Source organism: Protopterus annectens, chromosome 9.part0 (genome assembly GCF_019279795.1).
Source record: "Protopterus annectens isolate FY-2018-M chromosome 9.part0, PAN1.0, whole genome shotgun sequence".
NCBI lineage: Eukaryota > Metazoa > Chordata > Ceratodontiformes > Protopteridae > Protopterus > Protopterus annectens.
Window position 1 is genome coordinate 1,523,297,930 of NC_056743.1, and position 24,569 is coordinate 1,523,322,498.

At 39.6% G+C, this 24,569-nt stretch overlaps 1 protein-coding gene across 4 annotated transcripts in view; it reads right to left on the reverse strand.

Moving 5' to 3' along the window:
- Positions 1 to 24,569, reverse strand: part of LOC122812153 (E3 ubiquitin-protein ligase TRIM4-like) — a 778,173-nt gene that overhangs the window by 65,897 nt on the left and 687,707 nt on the right. For all 4 annotated transcript variants that reach the window (XM_044084468.1, XM_044084466.1, XM_044084465.1 and 1 more), the window contains 2 exons: positions 13,601 to 13,632; positions 13,411 to 13,514 (listed from right to left, as the gene is read on the reverse strand). In XM_044084468.1, coding sequence (XP_043940403.1) covers positions 13,411 to 13,514; positions 13,601 to 13,632 — 136 coding nt within the window. The remainder of the gene's footprint in view (positions 1 to 13,410; positions 13,515 to 13,600; positions 13,633 to 24,569) is intronic.

A 24,569-nucleotide genomic window follows, 5' to 3' on the forward strand; every position in this document is an offset into this window, starting at 1 on the left:
ATCATTCTAGCAGTTTCAGTTATCGCAAAACAGAATCACTCAGTGAAAAAAAAAAAGTGACACAGCTTCCAGAGGCAAAGAAGTCACTGACTCAAGAGCACCTTCCTGTATCTATGGAAGAAGAAAAAATACTTTATGTCTATGATGGGTTACATAAATGGGACTGAAGCTGCACTGTGGAAAGACAACTGAAAAACAAAAACCAGACCAATAAGGCATGCCTTAATAATGGCCACTTTGGTGTCTAAGAAATTAAAAAGTAATAACTTTAGAGTAGTATCACAGTATAATGAAAAAAATTGAAGCAGCAGGGTGGAGTTTTACTTTATCAAGCTGATTAAGTACTTGGAAGCATCTTTAGAATAGGCTGACAATTCATGTGAAGCAGAGCACCTCTGTGGCACTGTTCAAAAAGAACTGGAACGAGTGGATAGGGCACCGTAAATTCTTACTGGGGATTGTGCCCACAACCCTCTTGGACACAGGCAGTCATTAATAAACACAGTCCTGGGTATTGAGTAGAGTATCTATGGTACTACATTGGGATGAAACCGCTAGGCTTGAAATGGCCTCTGGGTCGAAAGCCTAGTAATCTCCTATGATCCTATGAAAAGACAGTTGAACAGTTTTTGAGTGTATTCCAGCCCGATGCAATCAAAAAGACAGTCCTGCAGAAAACCATCTTGAGCTCCCATTACTTTCTGCTTTAATCCGTATTTAAAAACACTGGAAAAAGAAAAATACTATATGTTGATGTTGAAGTGTCGCCATAATCAATGAAACATCAGTTCTCTAACAAAAATGTTCTTATAGCCATGATTTTAAAGCTAGAAAATTCATTACTGAAAGATTTCAATCAATACCCTTCAAAGCAAAAACTGTTCACGTGCAGATATATTTGCTGCTCTAGAAGGCCTTCCCATCTGCAGATAAAATTATGCTGTAGTGAACCAAATGCCACAACAGAGATGCAAGAAGACAGCTGTCCCCTGTGTTAAAGTATATTTGTGAAAAATGAAAAAAAAAAACTCACAAATATTACAATATTAAGTAACAGTAACAGAATCCAAAATATCAGATGTTAATTCCTCTTCTATGAAGGTAATGAGGAAACAAACTCAAACAGGCTTAGTCACCAGAATAATTCAGCTCTGATTTACGGTAAGTGTTTTCGTTCACCAATTGGACTTCATCACATCAACTTTTCAATAACAACTTTAACCCATGGAAAAAGTACAGTTGTGTACACTTACCATAAATGTAGATGTTCGAGTGTATTCACTGTTGCAGTCATTATATTTGGGTAATTTGCTGGCAGGTTGCCCTCAGTCGGCCTGAATAACAAAGTCTTGGGTCCTGCGTTGGTTGCGGTCTCCTCTTCCATGACGTCAGGTCGTCAAGGGTATAAAACATGCAGCAGACACCATTTTAATCAGTTTTTCTTGCCCCAGATGTCAGGTGCCCCCCCCAAATGGGGAGCAAAAATTATACATATATATATATATATATATATATATATATACACACACACACAATATAAAGCACAAAACATACACCTCCAAACTAAAGCAAATACACCAAAAAGGCTTTTAAAGATAGTAACAGAAATGAGAGGTATAGTTAGAGAAAAACAGAGGGCTGGGAGGGAGGGTAACCAGGACTGCAACAGTGAATACACTCGAACATCTACATTTATGGTAAGTGTACACAACTGTACTATGTTCTTCGTGTTTCACTGTTGCAGTCATTACATTTGGGTAGAATCCCAAAGCTATGGTTGGGAGGATGGATTTATACAGCATTAGAAGCAGCTATAAGGCCCTGCAGGACAGCAGTGGCAAAGCCTGCTCTGGATTTAGAGAAGAGAGGTAAATGATAATGTTTGGTGAACGTATGAACTGAGCTCCAGGTAGCAGCTTATAGAATGTCTCTAGTAGGACAGGTAGCAGCTTATAGAATGTCTCTAGTAGGAACCCCTCTGAGAAAGGCTGCAGAAGTAGATGCTTGTTTATGTACCACATTACTGTGGTGTTGTCTGTCTTTACCAATAATTGCCCTGGATGAAGATAGTCTTTGAAGGCTGTCAGAGCACTCTGTACAGCTAGCATCTCTTTCTGACCGATATGTAGGTGCATTTGATTTGGGCTCCATTTGCTCTGAATGCATCTCCCTGCCAGATGCGCCCCCCCAAGCATAGTCTGATGCATCTGTAGTCAGGGTTTGGGTGGCAGAGAGTGGAATGAATGATAGTCTCTTGTTTTGGTAGCAGGCCTCTGCCCACTATAGGAACTCTAGTTGCAGGCAAGGTATGATAGGAATCATTGTTTCCAGGCTGTGATAATGTTGAATCCATAAGCCTTTTAGGTACCACTGAAGTTTCCTCATATGCAGTCTTGCATATGGAATTAGAAGGATGCAGGAGGTCATGAACACCAAGGCCTGCAGAATTTGTCTTGCAGATAGCTGGGTTTTTGTGGCCACCTGTTTGAAGTAAGTCATCAATTGAATTTGCTTTTCTGGCATAAGGTAAGTCATCTGGGCAGTTGTATTCAAGCTTGCACCCAGGAATGTAATTTTTTGAGAGGGTACCAGTTGTGATTTATTTTCGTTTATGGTGTACCCTAGACAAGTTAGAACCCTTTTTACAAACGCCAGATGTTTTAGAAGAGTATCCTTGTTTTCTGCCTGAATTAGACAATCGTCCAGGTATGGATAAGTTTGAATATTTCTTTGCCTGCAAAATGCAATTACTGGTGCCAGGCACTTTGTGAAGATCCTGGGCGCAGAAGATAAGCCAAAGGGCAGTGCAGAGAACTGGTAATGCAAGTAACCTGCTTTAAAGCAGAGGTATCTTCTGCAAGACTCCCTGATTGGGATATGCAGGCAAGCCTCTTTTAAGTCTAGAGTTACCAACCAGGCATCCTTGCCTAGCATAGGCAGTAACTGTTGAAGAGTCAGCATCTTGAATTTTGGAATGTCCAGAAATGTATTTAGAATGGATAAGTCCAGAATTGGACGCCATGATTTGTCTTTTCTGGGTACCAGGAAGAGTCTTGAATAGAAACCTTGTCCCTTTTCCTTTTCTGGTACTGGCTGAATAGCCCCCATATTCATGAGGGACATAACTTGTTTCTGGGCCTCTGCCCACTGATTTGGAGGCAGATCTGGCCATCCGTTTGGGACTGGCAACGTGTGGAAATTAAATCTGCATCCCTGGGATACTATATTTAAAACCCATTTGTCCTGGGTATTCAGTTGCCAGTTTTGTGCATGAAGTGCCAGTTTTCCCCCAAAGGGGCGGCCAAAAGATAAGTGCTTGGCGATTGCAGTGGAAAGTCATTGAGACTGTTTACCATAGGGAGGTGCCTTGTTGGTTCCAGATTTGGAGGTGGGGGCACGCCATTGCTTTGTTCTAAAAGTTCCTTGCGACTGAAACCTGGAGGCTTTGGAATGTCTGGGTTTGACCTGGGCAGCTCTAGTGGGTACTGGAAAGGACCACTTCATAGTAGGCCAGTGCCTACTAAACCTGGGTGGCTGCACTTGTAAGAAATCTTTCACAGTTTGCATAGATTTAGCTTTATCTTCCATCTTTTTTTCAAAACTTCTTCAGCCTTATTACCAAATAGACTGTCCTGTTTTAAAGGAGCATCCAACAATTTTGCTTTAACATGGTCAGGCAGACTTTACTCCCTGAGCCAAGCATGCCTTCTTATCACAGATCCAGTTACAGCAGCCCTGCAAGAGGCCTCCAAGGAATCAAAACCACAATGTAAAGTATGTTTTCCAACTTGTTCAGCTGAATGTAATAAATCCTGCAACTCCTTATTTTCCACACAGTCAGAAATCAACATAATTTTCTGTTTAAGTAAAATCATGACATGCTGTTGATATTTAAGCTTATGAAATTGACAGTTTAAAGCCTTAATTGCCAAGGTTGCAGACGTGTAAACCTTCTTACCCCATCTATCCAGCGCCCTGGAATCTCTGTCAGAAGGGGTAGGATTTCTAGCAGTAGAGGCCTTAACACTCTTGGGACCCTGAGAAATGGTTTCAGGGTCAACAGTAGGATTTTTGAAAAGGAATATGTGGGAGTCAGTAACCCTGTAGTATCTGTCTGGCTTACTAGGAAGCAGGAGGCAGGGTATCAAGAGTCATACTGGATTCTGAGAAAACATCATCATCAATGTCTAAAACAGGAGGTACAGCCAAAGGCCTATGCTGAGGAAGAAGGAGAAAATCCCTAAGTCTCTTTTTAGATTCAGAGAAATCCTGACTCTCCCAGTGGAAGTGTTCCCATAAATGTATGCAAAGTTTCTCCAAAAGAGAAATCCTCAGGGGGAGAAACAGAAGGGATGGAGTCTTCTGCATCAGAGTCCTCATAAGTGGGTATAGATAAATCCTCATCAGAAGAAATAGAAACCTGATCTGAAGATTCACAGTCAGTGCCTTGCCTAGGCCTTTTAGCAGGAGGGGGATAGGAACCCCTGATCAAGGTAATTAAATCTTCAGCCATTTTGATCATTTGTTTTTTAGGCTTTGGGGCCTGTACACGTGGCCCAAGAGCCGTTTTTTTAGACATAGAAGTAGCTTTTGGCCTTAGTTTTGAAGATGACGTTGGTTTAATATACAAATCTTTAGGCCTGAAAACACCCTCAGAAGCCAGTGCCTGCTCAGTGGCTCAGGACCCATCTAAGGTAGAGATATCCACGGGTTCAATACTTAAAGTATCTTGCGGCATACCAGACTCCGAATGGATCTCAGTAGAAGCCTGCAAATCAAAAGTAGCGGGTATCAGGGGCTGCGAAAGCGCCTCATTGAGTACCGGTGAACCGGTGACTGGCTTAGGAGAAGCATCGTCGTCAGTTTTGGACCTCAACGGTCTGTCTCTTTTTCTTTGCGTTTTAAGTATTCCGGTAGCCTGATTTGTAACAGACGACATTTCAGGATAGTTAAATCTTGAACCAAAATATTTAGAGGTAAAAATATACCGAAGTTTAATTGTGCGTTGATTAAATTTAGCACAAAACCGACAGCAAGGCACGTTGTGGTCAGGGCCTAGGCAAGGAATACAGTACAAATGAAAATCCTTATGAGGTATTTGCGTCTCACAAGTAATGCAATTATTAACTTTTACTGACATCGGTAAGGAGCAAGAAAAAGTCTCCCCAACGGGATACTTCGCTTTCAGTTGAAGACTTCGGTTCTGAAACTCGAAACCTAAAAATTCAGGAGTTGGCTGACCGGCACTTGCAAACTGCTTCTGCTTCGGGCACCGCGCGGCAAGAAAGACTGATGTAATGGTGTTGGCTGCATGTTTTATACCCCTGACGACCTGACTTCATGGAAGAAGGGACAGCAACCGACGCAGGACCCAAGACTTTGTTAATCAGGCCGACTGAGGGCAACCTGCCAGCAGATTACCCAAATGTAATGACTGCAACAGTGAAACGCGAAGAACATCTGTAATCTTTATTTTGTGAAAATGTTTTTGGAATCGGTTGTTGAAAACTCATTACTTCATACGTGCTTGCATAATATCTGTTCAAATTTAAATCCGAGCTACTTAAAGGAAAATTCTACTCAGAAACAAGCAGATATTTTTGTGATACCTTAAAACTCCTGTGCTACATTAATAAATCATAACCACCCTATTTATTATATTTTAGTTTATTACACAGCAGAATTGCCACAATGGGTTCAAAATAATGCAGTTTGTTCCCCCAAGGTATGACATTTCTTAGACGTAAAACCAGGGCAACACTTCAAAATCAATGTCATGCAACACTCCCACTTAAAATCCTTCCTCAAAATGGTACAATGTAAGCATTTTTGCAGGAAGCCACCTTAGTAAACACAGAAACCACAGCTGAACTAATTCTGGAAAAAAGGGGTAACATTAACTAAAATAACTCTTTAAATGAGCAGGGATGTGACAAGGTACCTCACCTATAATAAATTATTTTTGATTCTCATTTAGTTGCAGTGACAATAATGTGAATCACGTGCATCTGAGATGATCTCTGCAAACAGTGTCATTATTCATTTTTTTACTAAAAGTTCTTGACTTGCTTTTTAACTGGCAATCTGCTAAAAATTCTTTCCTGGCACATTTATATTTTCTTCAGTACAAAGAAGGCAAACCACAGGATTTTAACTATTTAATGCTGTATTTACAGCCAGCTTCTGTATGGGTCTATATTAGATAATCGAATGTTTGAAACTTTAACTTTCATATGGTTGACATCATATGACTGATCTTTCAAAAGTTTGAATATCTAGTAAAAATAAATTACACAAAACACCTACCTGAATCTTCTAAGCAGGGGGGCAAGCCCCCTGCACCCCCCCCCAACTATTTAAATATACCAACTCCGAGATTGCACTACAGTGCATAAAAGGGAAATCTTCCCTTATGGAGATCTCCATTACAATGTTCGAACATTCAAAAATCTGATCATATGGTGTCGATCATATGAGATTCGGAATTTTGAATGTTCGAACATTCAATATAGACCCCTTCTGTATATACCTATACATCTGCATTTAGGTGTCAAAACTGCTTAACAATATAGCACAGCACCGTGGTCATCTAGGACTGACAGCTGTCATTTCAAGCAGTTGGCAAGGCAGATGCAGTTCTACATACTATACTTGACATTCTGTAATTTCATTGATGCAAGTGACAATTCAAAGTCCTGCAATGTAAGTGTTTACCATTCTGTTTACGCAGTTATGCAGTCAGTATATCTCATCCCTGTTCTTCCACAAAAAACTTCAACCACCACCTCTTTGAGGGGGAAAAAAGGCTATGTTGCATTTCAACACTGTTCTGAGCTCACTGAGAACTGCCTTAGTATGCAAACGTGCAGCTAGTAACTAACAGTAAAAACTGCAGAAAGTGTGCAGACTGGTCAGGCATGTTTAGACAAATTCCTTTATGAAAGGACATAAAATCACAGTAGGAGAAAAAGATGACATGACCTTCATTACTTCTGGCAGGGAAAACTGGAAGTGAAAAAAAAAAAAGAGAAGTAATGAACAATTTCTGGGTAGTTAACTACATCTAAGGGACACTAAAAGGAGGAAATAAGTCTGGCATAATGTTAACTTAGACAGCCAAATAGGTTCATAGGTTGGTACTAGGCCTAGCCATAACAATTCCCAGGCTACCTCCTCCCACACTATTCACTTCCCTGGACCCCAGCAGGGCAACAGACGTGATCCCCGGAGTGAATTTCCTTTCTCCCATCCAATCGTCAAGGTTCCTTTTGAAGAGGGCCAAAGAGGCACTCTGCTTGACATGTATGGGCAATCTATTCCACAATCTGGGGAGTCTCTGGGTCAGGAACCTATCCCTCCAGCATGTTTTGTTTATTGTGATGACAAGGTTTAGATCCCTGGAGCATGTGGCTCTGAGGGATTGGAATTTCTTTAAGTGTAGCATGTCCAACAGCTCTGGGTTTGAAATGGCCTTGTATGTTAAGCAGAGATCGCCTCCGAGTAGACGATATGCGACAGAGTATAGCTGGAATTTTTTAAGGCGGTCAGCGTAGGGCATCTGCTTTAGGCCTGTGATTCTTTTAGTGAGGTATTTCTGCAGCCTTTCCAGTTGTTGCAGATGTCTTGAGAGGTACATACCAAATGGGGCATTGTATTCTATAATAGGCATAATGAGGGATCAGTACAGTGGGACAATGACCTCCTTTTTTCTGGATGAAAAGCCCTTAGTGATGAGGTGTGCCACAAGTTTTCCTTTAGCAATTAATGGCTATCATCCTACCAAACCCACTGCTACCTACACAACAAATGTCCTGTTGTCCCCTTCAACAACACAACTTATACTGCATCTGATCTCCAAGGAGGGCAGTTTGCCCTATAAACCACATGCCTACTTCTACACGGTTTATGTACTGTGCAAAACAATATTTGGGAGCAGCAGCCTTCAATAAGATGCTTCTGCAGTTCTTTAAGGCAGCAGCATAGCAAAGGTGGGATGAAGAGCAGCTGCACGGGGCACAAACTGTTAAGAGGCTGCGATCAAGAAGTGCAGAACAGCACTTCCTTCATTAATTTTTTTTTTTTTACTTTTATTATTGGCATTTTTTAAGCTGTTCTCTTGAAGACCTGAGGGAGCATGGGTCTGCTGTAGGAAGCCAAATGGTACATTTTGGTTTGCTATAGTGTAAGCTGAAGTACATTTTTTTCAGCTGAGGGAAGGGGGCATGAACTGGCTGTAGGAAGAAGGAAGCTTACTGATGCAAACGTATGTACCAAATTAGCTTTCTTTTTCTGCTCTTCCCTTAATGGCGGGGGGTGGGGGGGTGGAAAGCTGTCAAAAGCAATTTTTTTAAAACAAAAAAGACCTTTATTGAATTATCACTTATTGAACTACCACTTATGACATAGGGAATCATGCATTTATATAAATTAAAACAAACTATACTGACATTTTCAATTGCAAACATACATCACTTATGATCTTTTATACAGTCATTAACAATAGTTCTTTCAATTCTTGCCTTCCCATAAACCTCATTCCTCCTTCAAAACAAATTCTGCACGTATTGTTCTCACAATTACCATTTTTTTCTAGGTAATTTATTTTTATTTATTTATTTTATTTTACATTTGTTTACCAAGCAAGTCCGACTGGTTAGGCTGACATTTTCAGTGGAGGCCCGACGAGAAAAGCTTAATTATTAACAGTACAAGATTATAAAAATTGAAGAATATATCACAGTAGGTGTACAACAGAAAGCTTATATTAATACATTATGAAATTGTTGTCATACACAATTTGTAGTAGTTATATTTAGCAGTAGTTATATATAGTAACATAACACATTATACAGTGGAATGACATGCATTCAAATACCAAGTGACAGTAATAACATTTTGAGATAAGAAAGAATAAAAACACTTTGAGATGAGAAAGAATAAAAATTAGAAGCAAAAAAGCTGAATCTGACCTATATATGTTAATCTAGAGTAGCACAGCTTAGTTTTCAAACAAGGCAAGTGAACACGAGAAGTGTTTCACTTAATACAATATAAAGTTGATGTCATATATAATTGCAGGATTTGATTTTACGGGTAGTGAAATATACAAAGATAGTGTACAAACTACAGTGAAAAAAGACACTATTAATATACGCAAGTGATTGTGTTAGCCTTATCTGAATAACATCCTAGGTATGCCTTTCTGTGTAGGACACATGCATTGCAAAAATGTCTGTATACATTCTGTAAGCAGTTTGGCCTGGGTCGGAAAAGGTGCATGTCCATGAGCCAGCTAAATGGGACTGAGAAGGCTTTTGAAGTTGGCTGTAATTCTTATGTTAAGGGGTATGACATTCCAGATTTTTTGCAATGTAGTTGGGGGTACAGGGAGTCACCCAAGCTATTTTTACTTCTGGCTACGTCCATTAGTAATTTATTACTGGATCGTAGTAAGCATTTACTTGAATATTGATTTAATAGGACTTGTAGAGCTGTTTTTTTCAGGTTGGTAAAATATGTAATGGGCCATAGTTAAGTTGGTTAAGGATAAGCAGGTTGGGTAGTTCTAGTCAAGATAGTTAAGTGTCTGGTGGTGATGAGGCCTACAGGCTGAAGCAGTTACAAACTTTGCTGTTTTGTTTTAACAGATGATTATTTTTGGTTAAGTCAGATTTGTTGAGATTAATGAATATAGCAGACATAGAGAAGTGTGGAGACTAGGTGGGTTCTGGCAATAATGGTTTTAGTATTACTGGAAAGGTATTTTTTGCATCTGTATAGAGTTCCAAGTTTTTTGTGAACTTTTTTTATTGTTTGGGCAATATGTAGGTCAAACTTCATATTTTGATCCATTATAACACCTAAAAGTTTGGTTTGGGGGACTGGTGTAATAGGGGTTTTGTTGCTTGAAATTATTTTGAATGACAGGATCAGATCTGTGGCTTTTTTTGGGATGAAATAGCATCAGCTTAGTTTTGGTTTTGGGTTGAGTATGAGTTGTACACCTGATAGCCATGTTTCAACTGCAGTAAAGGTTTCTTGTGTTATTATTTGAAGTTCTTGGAGGGTTGGGGGCAGAACAAATTAAGGCTAAATTGTCTGCATATTGGACAAATGTAGCATGTAGGGTGGCAGTATGAAGGTTGTTGGTGAATAAACTGAAGAGAAGGGGACCACAGATAGACCCTTACGGAACACCTAAAGTAACAGGTAGAAGAAGATATAGGTCATTTTGCCATTTTACATCTTGTCTGTGATCTTGATCTGATTAGTAGTCCTGGAACCATGTAAGAGTGGAGTACCGTAGACTGATATACAGTTAAAAGTTTACTACAAGAGACAGTATCAAAAACTTTAGAGAGGTCTAAAAAGATAGAAGACACAAGGCTGCTTTCGTTCCGGTGTTGATTAATAGTATTACTGAAGCTAATAAGGGCTGTGGTAGTGTTGTGATTAGGGCAGAATCCCTGCTGGGTATTTGCTAGAAGCTTTTTGGAGAAGAGATGGTTTAGAATTTTTATGTCTGCACTTTTTGAAAATGTTGATAAAAGTGACAGGATAGCAATGGGCCAGTAATTTGATAGTTCAGTTGAGTTTCTGCCTTTGTGTAATGGTATTGGTGTGTGATACTTTCCAGAGAGCAGGAATATGTTCTATAAAGTCTGCTTGGGGTATTGCAATACCTATGTAAACACTTCAAAGCAAAAATCCTAAACCTTCTATACTTTGTTGGATATTTGGGAGACATGCACATATCCTCTCATTGTTTCTTTATGAGTTGATTATCCAATCTCTTCCCAATCTTTTCTAACCCTCTCCAACTGTTTTCTATAGTTATTATGCGATATTCTATACGCCCTAATAATTATCCCTCGTTAACAGCAGCTTCTGTTCTATATCTAAAAATCTATCAGCTTTCACTTAGGATCCCCCTAGTCCTTTCTCTTTGCCTCTGATATCAATCCTTGATAGGGAAGGCAGGCTTTAAGCTTGCAGTCCAAATGCATACTTGGCCTCTTCCCATTCTGTTGCCTTTCCACTCTAAATTATTTGCTCACAAATACCTTGGTTCCTTTGCCAGTTTTCTTCAATAAATTCCATCCTCCTCTTGTCTATTCTCTGTACTCCTAAATGCAGTGACCTCTAATGGCAAAAATCACCTTTCTCCATTGCTGTGCTGGCTTAGTTCTTAGAATACTTTCTGCTACTTTATAAATTTAACAATATTTATGGCTACTGTTATTCTCCTTAAGGGTCTACATCTAAAATCTCAGTCTCTCCTTATTTCTGCAGCTTCTCCATTTCATCATCCCTTTCCACTTTGAATTATAGCTTTTTTTGCTTTTGGTATGCATAGGGGCCTTAACTGTGTAGCTTTAAAATACCCCTTCAGATCAGGTAATCTCAAACCATCTTCTCTTACTCTCCACAAATTCCTCTCTGGTTGATAAAAATATGTCTGAACTGTGTATAAAACTAAAAGGATTAAAACATTTTCACTACTTGTATCTTGCTATACATATCCATAAAACAGGGCTTCCAGTTTCTCAGTTTTTGTACTATTTTTTGTTTAGTCTCTTCCCACATATCCTTAGCTACCATAACAGATGCCTTTTAACCCGTAATAGTCCTAAGGTACTTCACTTTATCCATCCAGCCATCCTCTTACCCCTTTTTCCCATTTTTGCACAAGAGGTCGGGGTGTCACTTCAACAGTGACAATAATCTCGAGCCAAGGTTTACACCACCGGGTGGCTAGCCCTGCCACAGTAGTTCATCCATACCACACACTCACACCTATGGGCAATTTAGAGTGTCAAAGCTACCTACTGCATGTATTTTGGAATGTGGGAGGAAACTGGAGCACCCGAAGGAAACCCATGCGACTGCAGGGAGAAAATGCAGACTACTCACAGAAGGCACTCCCAGCCAAGAATCGAACCAGAGAACCTCTTGCTGTGAGGTAACAACGCTAACTGTTGCACCACCATGGCCACTTTATGTCCCCAGAAATATGGATGTTGATGAACTAATTCATGTCTGGGTACACAGTTTACAGCTATTGCTTTTGTTTTAACTTCATTTAATTTTATATCCAGAAAAGATTTGAAATTGTCACAAAATGTTCCATAATACTGAAATGTCCTTTTGTGGTTTTTATCAGGTACAAAATATAATCATTTACAAATAAAGCCAACTTTTCTGGATTTTCATAGCAATTATACCCTTGAATTTCTGAGTTCCTTATTTTCTTTGCCAATAGTTCTAAGTATAATGCAAACAAAGGGGAAAGAAGACATCTCTGCCTGGTTCCTCTGTTCAAACAGAACTTATCAGAGAGGAACCCTCCACTTTAATTTTTGCCTCAGATCCTTCATATATCCTCAAAATGAACCTTATTATTGTGTCAAGGAATGTAAATGCTTCCATTGCCCTACTCACAATCCCAGCTTAGTCTGGCAAATGCTTTCTCTGCATCAAAACCCACCAACAGCAGCAGTATTTTCTTACATTCTGCTTCCCTCTGGATCATCACTGTTCTATTAATGTTGTCAACTGTTTGCTTCCCCTACACACAACCACAATGATCCATTTTCATCAATTTTGGCAACATCTTTGCCATGCTGTTAGCCATTATACACAAACTCTTTACTTTATAATCATGGTTTAGAATCAAAATGGACATATATGAAGCTGGATCTGATGGGTCTATACCATCTTTAGGTATTACAGTCACCACAACATTTTTTAGGAAGTTGGTGCTTCTCCACTTTTTTAAAATACTATTAAACAAAATCATACATATCTTTATCACTTTCTTCCCTCCTAACTTCTAAACTTCCACATGAATACTATCTATTACTAGAGACTTTCCTATAAACTGGTTACACATCACCATTTTTATCTCATCTCATCTTATCCTAACTGTTAATAATATAGCCTCATCTACCTCTGACCTTGGCGTATTTAATTCTTCCATAAATAGTTCCATTTGTGCTTCTTCTTGATATCCAGATATCTCTGCTTTATGAAGATTTTCATAAAATTTCCAAAATACTTATAATATTTCTACAGTATCCCTGGTTATTTTCCTTGTTAAAGGCTCCCTAAGCTTGGCAACAGCCCTAAAAGCTATCACAAACATTAATCAAAACTTGGTATTCAATAAACCCTTATTTTGTCCCTTTCCTCCCATACTATTAAACATGCAAGGTCTCATTCGCTCAGAATGCTGAAGGACAGCAGCATCAGATGTAGTTACTTGGGTCAGTTCCTCTTGGTAATGAAAGCCAACATTTACAACTCAATTTTCTACATACATGGAAAGTGCCACTAAATGCTACCGTCAATTTCTAAATATCAAGAATGCCACACTTTCAGTAACATACAAATAAAAATTACAGCACATACCTGAATTGTTGACCTTCATTGTAGTGTAGTGCACAGGGGCGATAAATTCTTCTTCACTTAAATCCGATGATATAATCAGCGGTCGACTAATCCTGGTTACTGCTCTGTTACATAACACAATACATTTAGTACCAACCCCAATAATGACCAGCTTTAAAATCAAACAATGCAAAAAAAAAATGTGACTCACTGTTCCATCAGTTGTTGAAGTTCTAAAATTTCCTGTAAAAAATTAAAATCAAGATTAGATTCAAAATGTTAGAACTGCTGTCCAACTTTGAGACCTACTCTCTGAATTAAACTGTGTGTGTAAAATTCTCAGTCGTGTATCCACAGATAATAGCATCTGAGTACTTTCAAGCTATTCTGATATTTTCATGCATCAAGAAAATGTTTGCAGTCAGGTGAATGCTTACACTTTTTGTCTGTACTTCAAAAATACCTTTACATGGTGCAGTATTTTGCAAGAGGCAGTACAGTGTGTTCTTTAAGCCAAGGGCATGACTGACTCAACTAGCGCCCAGTGAAAGTCCCACAAACTTGCTCCTCCATCAGCTCTTCAAGAGAAGAAAAAAAAAGGACTTCTACTTATTGCAGAAAGCCAACTGGCTTCCTGCAATAAACTAGGTAATCACACACCATCAAATTAATGCCAACCCCCAACTCTCACCAGAAGAGTAAAATACAAAACAAAACAAAGTCAATTGGCTTTTTAAAGTAAATCCTCCAATTCTGCAACCAAATCCACCCCAGCTAGTGAACAGTATAAAAAAAACTGCCTTCAGCTTACTGTACAACTGGCTACCTACAGTACATCAGCCAACCCACTGCTTATACTTATGAAGGATACCAGAGCTAGTCAGAGATTTGGGATGCATGGCTAGACTTAAAAAAGGCCCTGTTAGTCGTTAGCCTGGTAAACACCAGTGAAACTATGAACCTATAATTTAGCATTACAAAAGTCATGTTGTAGCTAGTAAGATATGACTCAACAATATGCGCTCTATAGTTTCCCAGGCTAAAAATGAAACAGAATACCCCCCACTTCGCAAATCTGTCAGCAATTTCCTGTTCTAGATGTCACATTTAAGTATTAACAAGATCCAAGAAAAAATCCTGCAACTGACTAAAAAGTAATAAGTTTTATGAATTCTTTAACACAAGAAGAAAACTAACCCCATTAACCAATGACTTCTAATGATTTACACAGAAAGGTCGGTAAAGTTTATGTCACTCATTCAACATTTTACTCCTGCCAGAAAATCCACAGACTAGATTAAAAACAGAGCCTATACTGTTCATCATTAAGACTCCTGCTTACATAATTCACATTTTACAAGCACAAAGAGAATGACCAAGCATATCTTGGACATTCTTCAGAGACAGGATTCTGTAACTGTAGTACGAGTACACCATGTTAAAAACAGTTCCATTTTCAGAGTACAGTTTTTAATTTAATTTATTTTGATATTTGTTAACTAGGAAAAGTCCGACTGGGCAAGTACCCTTTTTCAGTGGAAGCCCGGGGAGAAAAACTCCAAACATGAGAAAAATAACACATGAAGTTAACCAAACAGAGTTAACTTTTTACATCAGATAGCTAGGACAAAATATGAAATAGCTGTATTTGCTGACAGACGACCTCTACAAGGTCTGCAAAACTCCTCAATTCAGTACGAAATACTACACACCAAGCATTCAACTCTGCTAAACTGATGCCATCTGCAAAAATGAATACTTCGGGGTACAAACTCTACACAAATCATCCACGTTTCATTAGAAAAAGTCTTAAAATGCTAAGCATTGGACTGCATATGCCCTGGTAACTTCTGTCAGTGTTACTTTCCTAAATGATGTTTATAGACCTTTACAAATGTCCACAGCTGCAATACACAAAATTATTCATGGGACTGCTGACATCCCATCCTTCTACAATGAAGTACTAGTCACTGTGCATTGCTCAGTGTTTCTAAAACAACCCTAAATTGGGTCAATGGATTGGCCAGATGGAGACTTTTTAGTGGTGGTAAAATTAAAGCTAGGTACTTACTGTAACGAAAGATCAGAGCTCATCATTTTCAAAAGCCTTACGATTTTTAAGACTTAAAAGCAAGCTCAGAGAAAGGAAGGTGGGTATGGTGAAGAAATCATGAAAACTATAGTTGCAGAATGTACGTAACTTTTATAAAGTACAGTTGCTTTAGGAACTTACCATCAATGATGATGTTTGAGTACTTTCAGTATTGCAGCCATTGCTTTGTAAAATATCTTGATTGCAGGTAATCCAACCAGACCAGTACCTCAGCCAAAAATTGCAGACAACTCCCTTTCCACTGCCACGAAAGGACAACAGTGGTATAGGAGGTGCATCAGTCAAAGCCAAAGTTGTTTTCAAATATTTCTTGTCCTGGCAAAACCAAGTGAGAAGTCATTGGTGCCAAAGCCCAAGTGGACCAGGACAGGATAAACCCTATGCAACACAGGTACACCCAAGAGGCCTCCAATCTTCTTCTCCAGGAAACATGGCAAAGTTAAAGAGGGAGGACGTCCTAGTAGGCTGGTGACAGGGAAGAAGAAACCTGGAACAAATAGGTATGCACCTCAAGAGTCAAAGAAGAGACAGGGAAAGGTGGAAGGGAAACCGAAAGGCAGAGTAAACACAGTCAAACATCTTAACTTATTTTAAATTTGTAACACAGCTGCATTATGTTTATCAAACTGTTTGATGCTGCAATCATTACTTCATGGGAAGATTCATGTAGAAGGCAGTTGGCAGAAGGAAAAAGGGCTTAAAATAGCAAACCTTGTAAGACCGCATAGGCAATCCCCAGGTTCTAGTGCCTTAAGAATATATTAACAGAGGACCAGTTGGCTGCTTCCAGTGCTGACTCCTCTGAGAAATGTTACAGTAGCTGCAATGGATTAGTAAAATGGACGTTGATGTGACCTAGACTAGGTTTGCTTGAAGCACAGTAGCAATGAGACATACAACGTGTAAACAATTCAATGAGCATCTGTCTGTTCACTGGTTCCCCTCCTTGCCCTTTGCCAGAGATACAAATAGTTTAGCTGTCTTCCTGGACTTTCTAGTCCCATATAAACAGATTCTCAGCTGTCTACACACATCCAAGAAATGAAGGTTTTTCTCTACCTCATCATCATAATTAGGAAAAGCACAGATAAATAAATGACAATGCACAGGCAACTCTGCGACTACTTTAGGCATATAAGATTACTTGTTGTAGAGGGATATACTGTCCTGATGGAAAAATATAAAGAAAACTGCTTCCCCTGCATATCATAGCATGCAGTTCTGAAATCCTTCTCTCAGAAGTGACAAAAACTAAGAACAGTGAAAAACTGACCTTATCCCCTAGAAGACAGACATAGCTAAGATTCCATGGTGGTGCCGTTTCTTTTCTTGGACATCCATGATGCAAAATCTCTTAAATATTTTGCTGAAGGTTTTGAAGACACAGGAGGGTCTATGGCCATGCAGGCAGGGTGACGCAGCAGAAGCTTGGACCTTTAATGAAGCACAAGAAAGGACAGTTCTAAAAAGGTCTTGACAGGTCTTCCTCGATCACTGCCACCTGTACTGTATTAACATCTTGGTCCCCAGAAAGGCACCAGAGGGAGAATATTTTCCATTTTACTATGTATGATTTCCTAGGCTTCTTCATAATGTTTAGCACGTTCTCAGAGTACTTACGGGGAATCAAGATGAAATCATCCATGCTGTCAGCATAAAGTGCCTAGGTTAAGGTGCAAAAGGGATCCTTTGCTTTGACAGAGAAGACCCCCCCCCACTGAGGCAACACTTTCCACTTCCCCCTTTCCGGGCTGTGTAGGAGAGCAACCAGTGCTGTCTTGGCTGAAAGGGAGCTAAACGATGGCTTCTGGCCTCACTTCCATGATTTTAGTAATACCAGAGAGATCAGGAGTAGAGGAGGAAAAGAAACAGACTTGTCTAAGGCCCGAAAGGGAGTTAAAACGATGGCTTTTGGCCTCACTTCCATGATTTTAGTAATACCAGAGAGATCAGGAATAGAGGAGGAAAGCATAAAGAAACAGACTTGTCCAAGGCCCCTGGTGTTACTGCTCTGCAACCGATGTCCTTGGTTGTCTGTTTAGAAGAGATGCAAAAAGTCCTATTTCTGGCCCACCCCATATCTTGATCAAATACAGGAACACACATCTCTGTTCAACATCCTTTGATGAAGGTCTGTAATCTTCTTCGCCTGCCTGCTAAAAATGTTTTCTTGGGAAGGAATATAAGCTGTGGTCAGTTATGTCTGCTCATACGGCTTTTCCCATGCTTCAAGAGTCAGTCTGCCAGCATACACGAGTGGGTTCCTCCCTGTTTGCTGATGTACTATATCTCAGTTGTGTTGTCTCTCAGGATTTGGAGAACCCCTCATTTTCCAATTATGGGTGAAGGTTCTCAGTATCAGAAAGACTTCCATTATTTCCTTTACATTTATAGGCTTCTTTCTCATATTTTCATCCTAATATTCTTGAAGTGTGCTCACAAGGGGCCCCTAAGTCTGTGGTATGGGGCATGGAGAGCTGGGCTGTTCTGAAAGGCATTACCAGGTACAGCAGTAGCTGTTCTACCAACCATGAGGTCTCCTTCCTGATGCAAAGGAGAAGTTGAATCTTTGTTTCCAGTGTTTTCGAGTGTTGACACCAAGCAATACTGTGGTACCACTGTAGCTTCCTCGCATGCAAGTGGGCTGTGGCACCACTTCGATGCAAACAGCCACATAGCCTAGCACTCCAAAGAACTCCCAAGATGATAATACTTCTGGTTCCAGAACATTCTGCAGGTGCATAAGTCAGAAAGGTAACCTTGACCTCTGGTAAGAATGCTGTCTCTGTAGGTGTGTTCAAAATATCCAACCAAAAATGAGACTGGAATTCTTCATACTGATGGAGAGACCTAGGTCCCTGAAGCAATTCAGGGTAAAGTCTAAAGCCTTGTGTATCCCTTCCAGAGAATCTGACCGAATGAGACAGTCATCCAGGTAAGGTAAGGAGAAGCACAAATGCCTTCTCTCCTGTAGAGGGCTATTACAGAAGCCGGAAATTTGGTAAAGACTCTAGGTGCAGTAGACGAACCAAACAACAAGGAAGTGAAATGGTAATGCTCCCCTGTTGCAAACCCAAAACACTTTCTGTAACTGTTGGCAATGGAGATGCGAAAATAAGTCTCCTTTAGGTTTAGTGTGACCAAGAAGGATATCAGAGGCAGAAGGTCTTGAAATGTTAACATTTTGAATTTTAGAATGATGAAAATCTTGTTTAAGATGGGATACATCCAAGGACAGATTCTCCATGTGAAGTATTTTCTTGGTACCAGACACAGGATGGGGTAAGAAGTCTGTTCTCTCTTCTTCCCTGGACATTCTTTCTAACACTAAGACTCTTAGAAAGTAAAACTTCTTAGCACAACCTAAACCCAAATAAAACATTTAGACTCCATTTTGCTTCCAAGGAAGTACATTTATACTACTGCACTTATCTTACAACTTAATCTCATTTCTCACCAGCCCACTCAGTTCTAGTAGTGTATTTACATTTATGACTATTAAGCTTCCTGCCCCTTCCATATACCTGTCCCTGAAAGCTCCTCCCAGCCTCATCTCCTCTGCTAATTGACAAATCAAGCTAGGAAGGTCCTTCCCTTAGACTGTTACAGCTCGAGTTTGCCACTGTTTCATACTATCCCACTCGTTTAATGCACACTGCAATATTCTGAGTTTTAATCCATTTTTGCATCTTATTTTTAAAATCTGTAAAAGCTGGGACTGGACTATGAATAACTGGAGAACCTGGGAACTTCTTAGGAATTGACTTTCGATTAATTTTTTGTTTTGCGCCTGGTGGCAGAACGAACAGAGGAACTTTACTTCCTGACCTTCCAAGTGAAATGAATAAAGAATAAATGGTGATACTTTTTGTGTAAGTAATATTAGATGAATATTTATCCATTTATTTTATTTTAACATTTATTTACTGAGAAAGTCCAACTTGGAATGAGCCAATTTTCAGCGGGGGCCCGGGGAGAAACACTCCAGAGTAGGAGTATAAAAAAAGGGAAAAAAATGGATGAGGAGAAAATGTGGAATGCAATATTATGACTGTGCCCAGAGTACTTTATTGATCAAAAAGTGGTATTGGTAAAGAAAACTTCTTTAAGGAGCTTGCCTCCTACTCTGGACAGGGTGCTAATGGGAGATGAGGGAAACTGAAGTGGTCAAGCAGAAGCAATAATAAACTGGAAGCATATATCTGCATATACCATTCAGAATGAAAGGTTTGTCTGGGTGCAATTAAAATGAGAAAGCAATAACTGTAGCAGAATGCATTTTGAGAAGTATTGGGGCACTGCATCATACAGTCTTTTAAAACATAATATTAATAAACAGATGGATTAGATTAGGAGTGAATAAATAAAGTGGAGTATGACATTGGGGGAGGAGGGAACAATAAAATGAATAAACGCAATGAAAAGAAATGTATTACAGTACCTTTTGGAAAATTGGCCACACCAGGAAACTACAATAAAACAACCTTAAGATTTTACTCACTAGTCACGGATCTGGTATCTAATGTACATAGCCCCTAGCATTTACCAAAATGTGTCCAGGGTAGTCAGAAAATCTTCCTATGTTGCTCAACTTATAAGTAAGGGCATGTCATCTAGTTCCAGGGAAGTCATCATATCACTTTACTCGGCCATCACCAGACCAATCACAGAATATAATGCTCCTTCAGTACGTATCTGACCAGACACGCAACAACTGGAATGTCTACAAACGTTCTTTACAAAAAGAAAACAGGGCATAAACACAATATCCTCTGTAGATTGCCTCAAAGCCCCATCTCTACATTTGGTCTTCTACAGACTACTGAGAGACACACTATGCCTAGCTTACAAAGCATCCTTGGACCTCACCCTGATGAACCTTTTACACATCTGCAAAACAAAATGTACCATAACTACTAGATCCAAAGACAAATTTTGCTTGAGACATAAAAAGGACATGTTGGAGAGACGTATATGAATCTCAGAGAATTCCCATTCTCTGGAACAGGCTCCCCCATCCATGTGAAACAAAGTCCTACCCTAACTCTGTTAAAGCATAACTCGGACCACTGGACGGTAAATCGGAAATTCACTCCTGGTCTGGTACCTATGTCTCTGATAGACAGAAGCAGCCAGAAAATCATGTCATTACCAAAAATCACCCCCTACAGAAATGTCTAAAAAACGAAGTTTGTGGGTTGCATGGCTAGGTTTATAAAGGTCCTAGTGGTCAATAGCCTAATAAACCTATAAACCTATGCAGCTTGTATTGTCACATGGTGATAATACGAGTAAAATCTTATTTGTTTGCTCAGTGGGGGTATTTTGGAGAAGATGAGTATAGTGCCACAGATGACAAATAACAGGTGGAAATAAACAGCTTTACAGCAATGAAATATGTTAGGGATGACTGGGGGGGGGCACTGATTAAGCACCAGCTAGCTCTACATCAGGATCAAAAGTTTTATATTGAAAGTTAGGTACAATATCATAAATTAAAAGTTTACCGGTGCTTGATTAAAAGTAAATTTGCAGATATCCAGCCTTCACTGCATTTAAAATGGACTATATAAGTCAAGGTTAAGAATATATTTTTGAAATAAAACGAATACAAGGCCACATTATTTTGCAAGGAGTCTTATGAATTAATTTTATTTTTAAAAACAGCATTGCATCGCATCGCTGGAACAAGACTGGCACTGTTATAAAGAATTTAAGCTTATATGTTTTTGAATATATTCAACTGGATACTGACATAGGTTCTTAGGAGATTACTAGGCTAACAGCTCAAGAGCCTTTACAAGCCTAGCCAATATAACCTGATTTTACCCAGTATATGGCCCCTACTGGGAGGACGATGGTATGGGTTTGTGCCTATGCCTTGTGTGTTTTACAGATTTTACAGACTGCCCATGCACATAAGGGACAAAGGTATCACCCCAGGTGTGAATTTACGATTCCTTATCCATCATTCCAGATTGGCCTTGAAGAGGTCCAGGGAAGGATTCTGCTTAAAGTGAAAAGAAAGCCTATTTTGAAGGAGGGGCAATCTCTGAACACATAACTGTCTCTCTAGCATATTCTGTTTGATTCACTGACAAAGTTTAGATCCCTAGAATGGCTAACTCTCATACTGTTTGTCTTGTGGATATGTAGAAACTCCATCAAGGCTGGTATAGTTAATAGGAGACAGAGTAAAGAGAAAAAGCTTGCAGTCTATCCTGCCTAGAACATGTTAAAACCCTGTATTTTCTTAGTGAGAAACCTCTGAGGTGGCGCCACCTGTTTTAAGTACCTAGTCCAGTACATTCCAAATGGCGCACTGTACTCGATTATCGAAATAATAAGGGCTGTGTATAATGGGACTATAATCTTCCTAGATTTGGAGGTCATACCTTTGCTTATATAAGTTGTGCCATACAGAAGGACTTCCTCAGCACTGTGGACAGAAGACAGTCAAAGTTTAGGCAATTATCTGTGTACCTAGATCACTCACCTCTGTGTCTACTCTTAGGTATGCATTGTTAATGTTGGAGTAAGCACGGGTATTTGATTTCCCAAAGGGTACGATAATGCATTTTTTCAAATTTAGTTTTGGCTGTGGTTCTGATATCAATCATCTTCCTGATTTAGATTCTGAAGGATATCTACATCACTGGGGGATTCAATGATCACCCCAGCATTTAGTCATCTACAAACTTTTCATCCAGAGACCTTCCACATGGACCTTGGCATCAGAGAAGTATATTCTGAAAAGAAGTGATCCCAGCACTGAGCCCTCCCTACGCCATACCACTAGTAACTGGCCTCTTGCTAGAACTGGAATCACCCACTTTAACCACGTCTTGCCCTTGAACCAACTGGCTTTCCATCTGGTGACGTAGAGATTTATGCTCAGTTTTGTGAGTTTACTTATAATATCAGAGTGAAGAATGGTGTCAAATGCCTTGGCTAGGTCGAGGTAGGTGGCATGTACAGTTCTGACTTCATCCATGGCCAGATTTAGTAAGCATGACTTACCCCTGACAAAGCTGAACTAGGTCGAGTCCAGTGTTTGGAGGTTTCGTATGTTATTTATCAGGCCCATCACTATTCTTTCCATGGGCTTACAAATAAGACTAGTAATTTCCTGGGTCAGTTGATGGGCTTGGGGGAGAAATGGGTGTGACAAACAAGTGAAATTTGAGCTGAATTTATTGGCCAGCAGATTTGTTACATCTTCTGGTCAAGTATAGCAGATGCCACCTATAACTAATTCCACACATTATTGGGTACTGCCCTTAAGATTGCAGACATAACTAAAAAATGACTTATGGATAGCTAACCTTGGCTTTGGAGACTGTTTTTTCCCTCAAAGTCGGCTTTCAGAGTTGACTAGTTCCACAATTTGTTTGTTCATACTAATGAGGGACTTGCTGTTCTGTTATGCACATTCCCTCTTACTTCTTTGACAGGATTTTCTTTCTTTCGTTGTACAACCTATTAACACCAGGGTCTACCAGGGTGGTTTGCTTCTGCTGTATGACCTGGACTTACTTTGGTTTGGTACTGCATTATTATGCAATTGTTTATGTGGTCATACAGGGCTTTTGTGTGCTCCTTTGCATAGGTTTCTGTGTTTTCTAGATTTGGGGGAGCGAGAAAACTAGCTATGCCGTCACTTAATAGGAGGAAGTTTACGTAAGAAAAGTTCCACATTTGTGGGGTTCAATGGGGGGGGGGGTTACCTTTACCTTAATTTCCAGGGAGACCGCTTTGTGATCTTACCAGTGAAGACATCAAACATGTTGGGGGGGGGTCAGTGCTCTCCCATATTTGTTAGTACCAGAGCCAGGACATTTGTTCCCCTAGCGAAAGTGCAGACCAGCTGCTCCAGAGTATATGAATTCACAAAGCTGAGAAATCTCTAAGCCTGTACGTTACAGATCATGTATGCCTCTCAGTCAATGGAGGCCTAGTTAAAAATCACCCATAGTATGGTATTGGGCTGGATGGTGAGTGATTCAGGTAACTCTAGGTATGATGTGTGGGTTTTCCTGGTTCGTGGAGGGGGACCTGTAGCTAGTAAGAATATGGTAATGGATTTTTTTCCCATAGTTAGATGGACATGGAGTAGCTCAACAATGTCATACTGTTTGACCAGCCTTGAGGTAAGCATATCCTTTATGTAGACAGATACGCCTCTGCCTTTTACTCTTTGACATTCGGTGAGTGAACAGAACGTATAACTGGGGTTATAGCCATGCACTGCTGGAGTGCCTTCCATGGCTTTCAACCATGTTTCGGTAACTACACTTTAAAGAATGCTCTGTATTATTTATGTGATCTGTTGTTGATTTTGTTTCTGTGACAGCTACTTTAAAATCCTGGTTTACTATTTTAGTCACTCTTTCAACATACGCTTACCAGATTTGTCAGGAGTAATATACTCAATGTGAACAAATACGGTCTTGGGTTTCTGTCCTGCAAAGGAATATAGATTAATGAAGTCTTTCTTTCAGAAGAAATCCCACATGATGCATAATACAGATCTGCACCACCTCCATCTTGCTTCATGGAGTAGAATTTTACTCATCTCAAACTCAGTAGACAGCCTTAACTTTCCAAGACATACAGATTTGTAATTAGTTCAGAACTATGAAGTGACTACCTCATCTAACAACTGCACTTATTTTAACTTCTAAAAGTTTTCATGTTTCAGTCTTCTGTGACAGTCTTAGATTAGCTCAGCTACTTATAACATTTTCTCTCCTCTCTCTCCTCCCTTTCATACAAAACTGAGCATCTCTAATCCTTAATTAACTTATTTGCTTCTCTATCACATTCCACATAAACTGCCCTTCAATTTACTGAACTTTGATCCTTGCATTCTCTTGCTCTGACTGATGCAGTTGTATGCCTGGCTCTCAATTTTCTGAATACCATCCTTTTACCAGACATTCACTGCCACCTAACTTGAGAAGTACATTACATCCCCCTCCCCCTGCACTGCTGATTAGCATCATTAAAATAAGTATTTATAGTATCAGACTTTTGTCTCTTCCCCCATCACCTTTCAGCCTTCAGT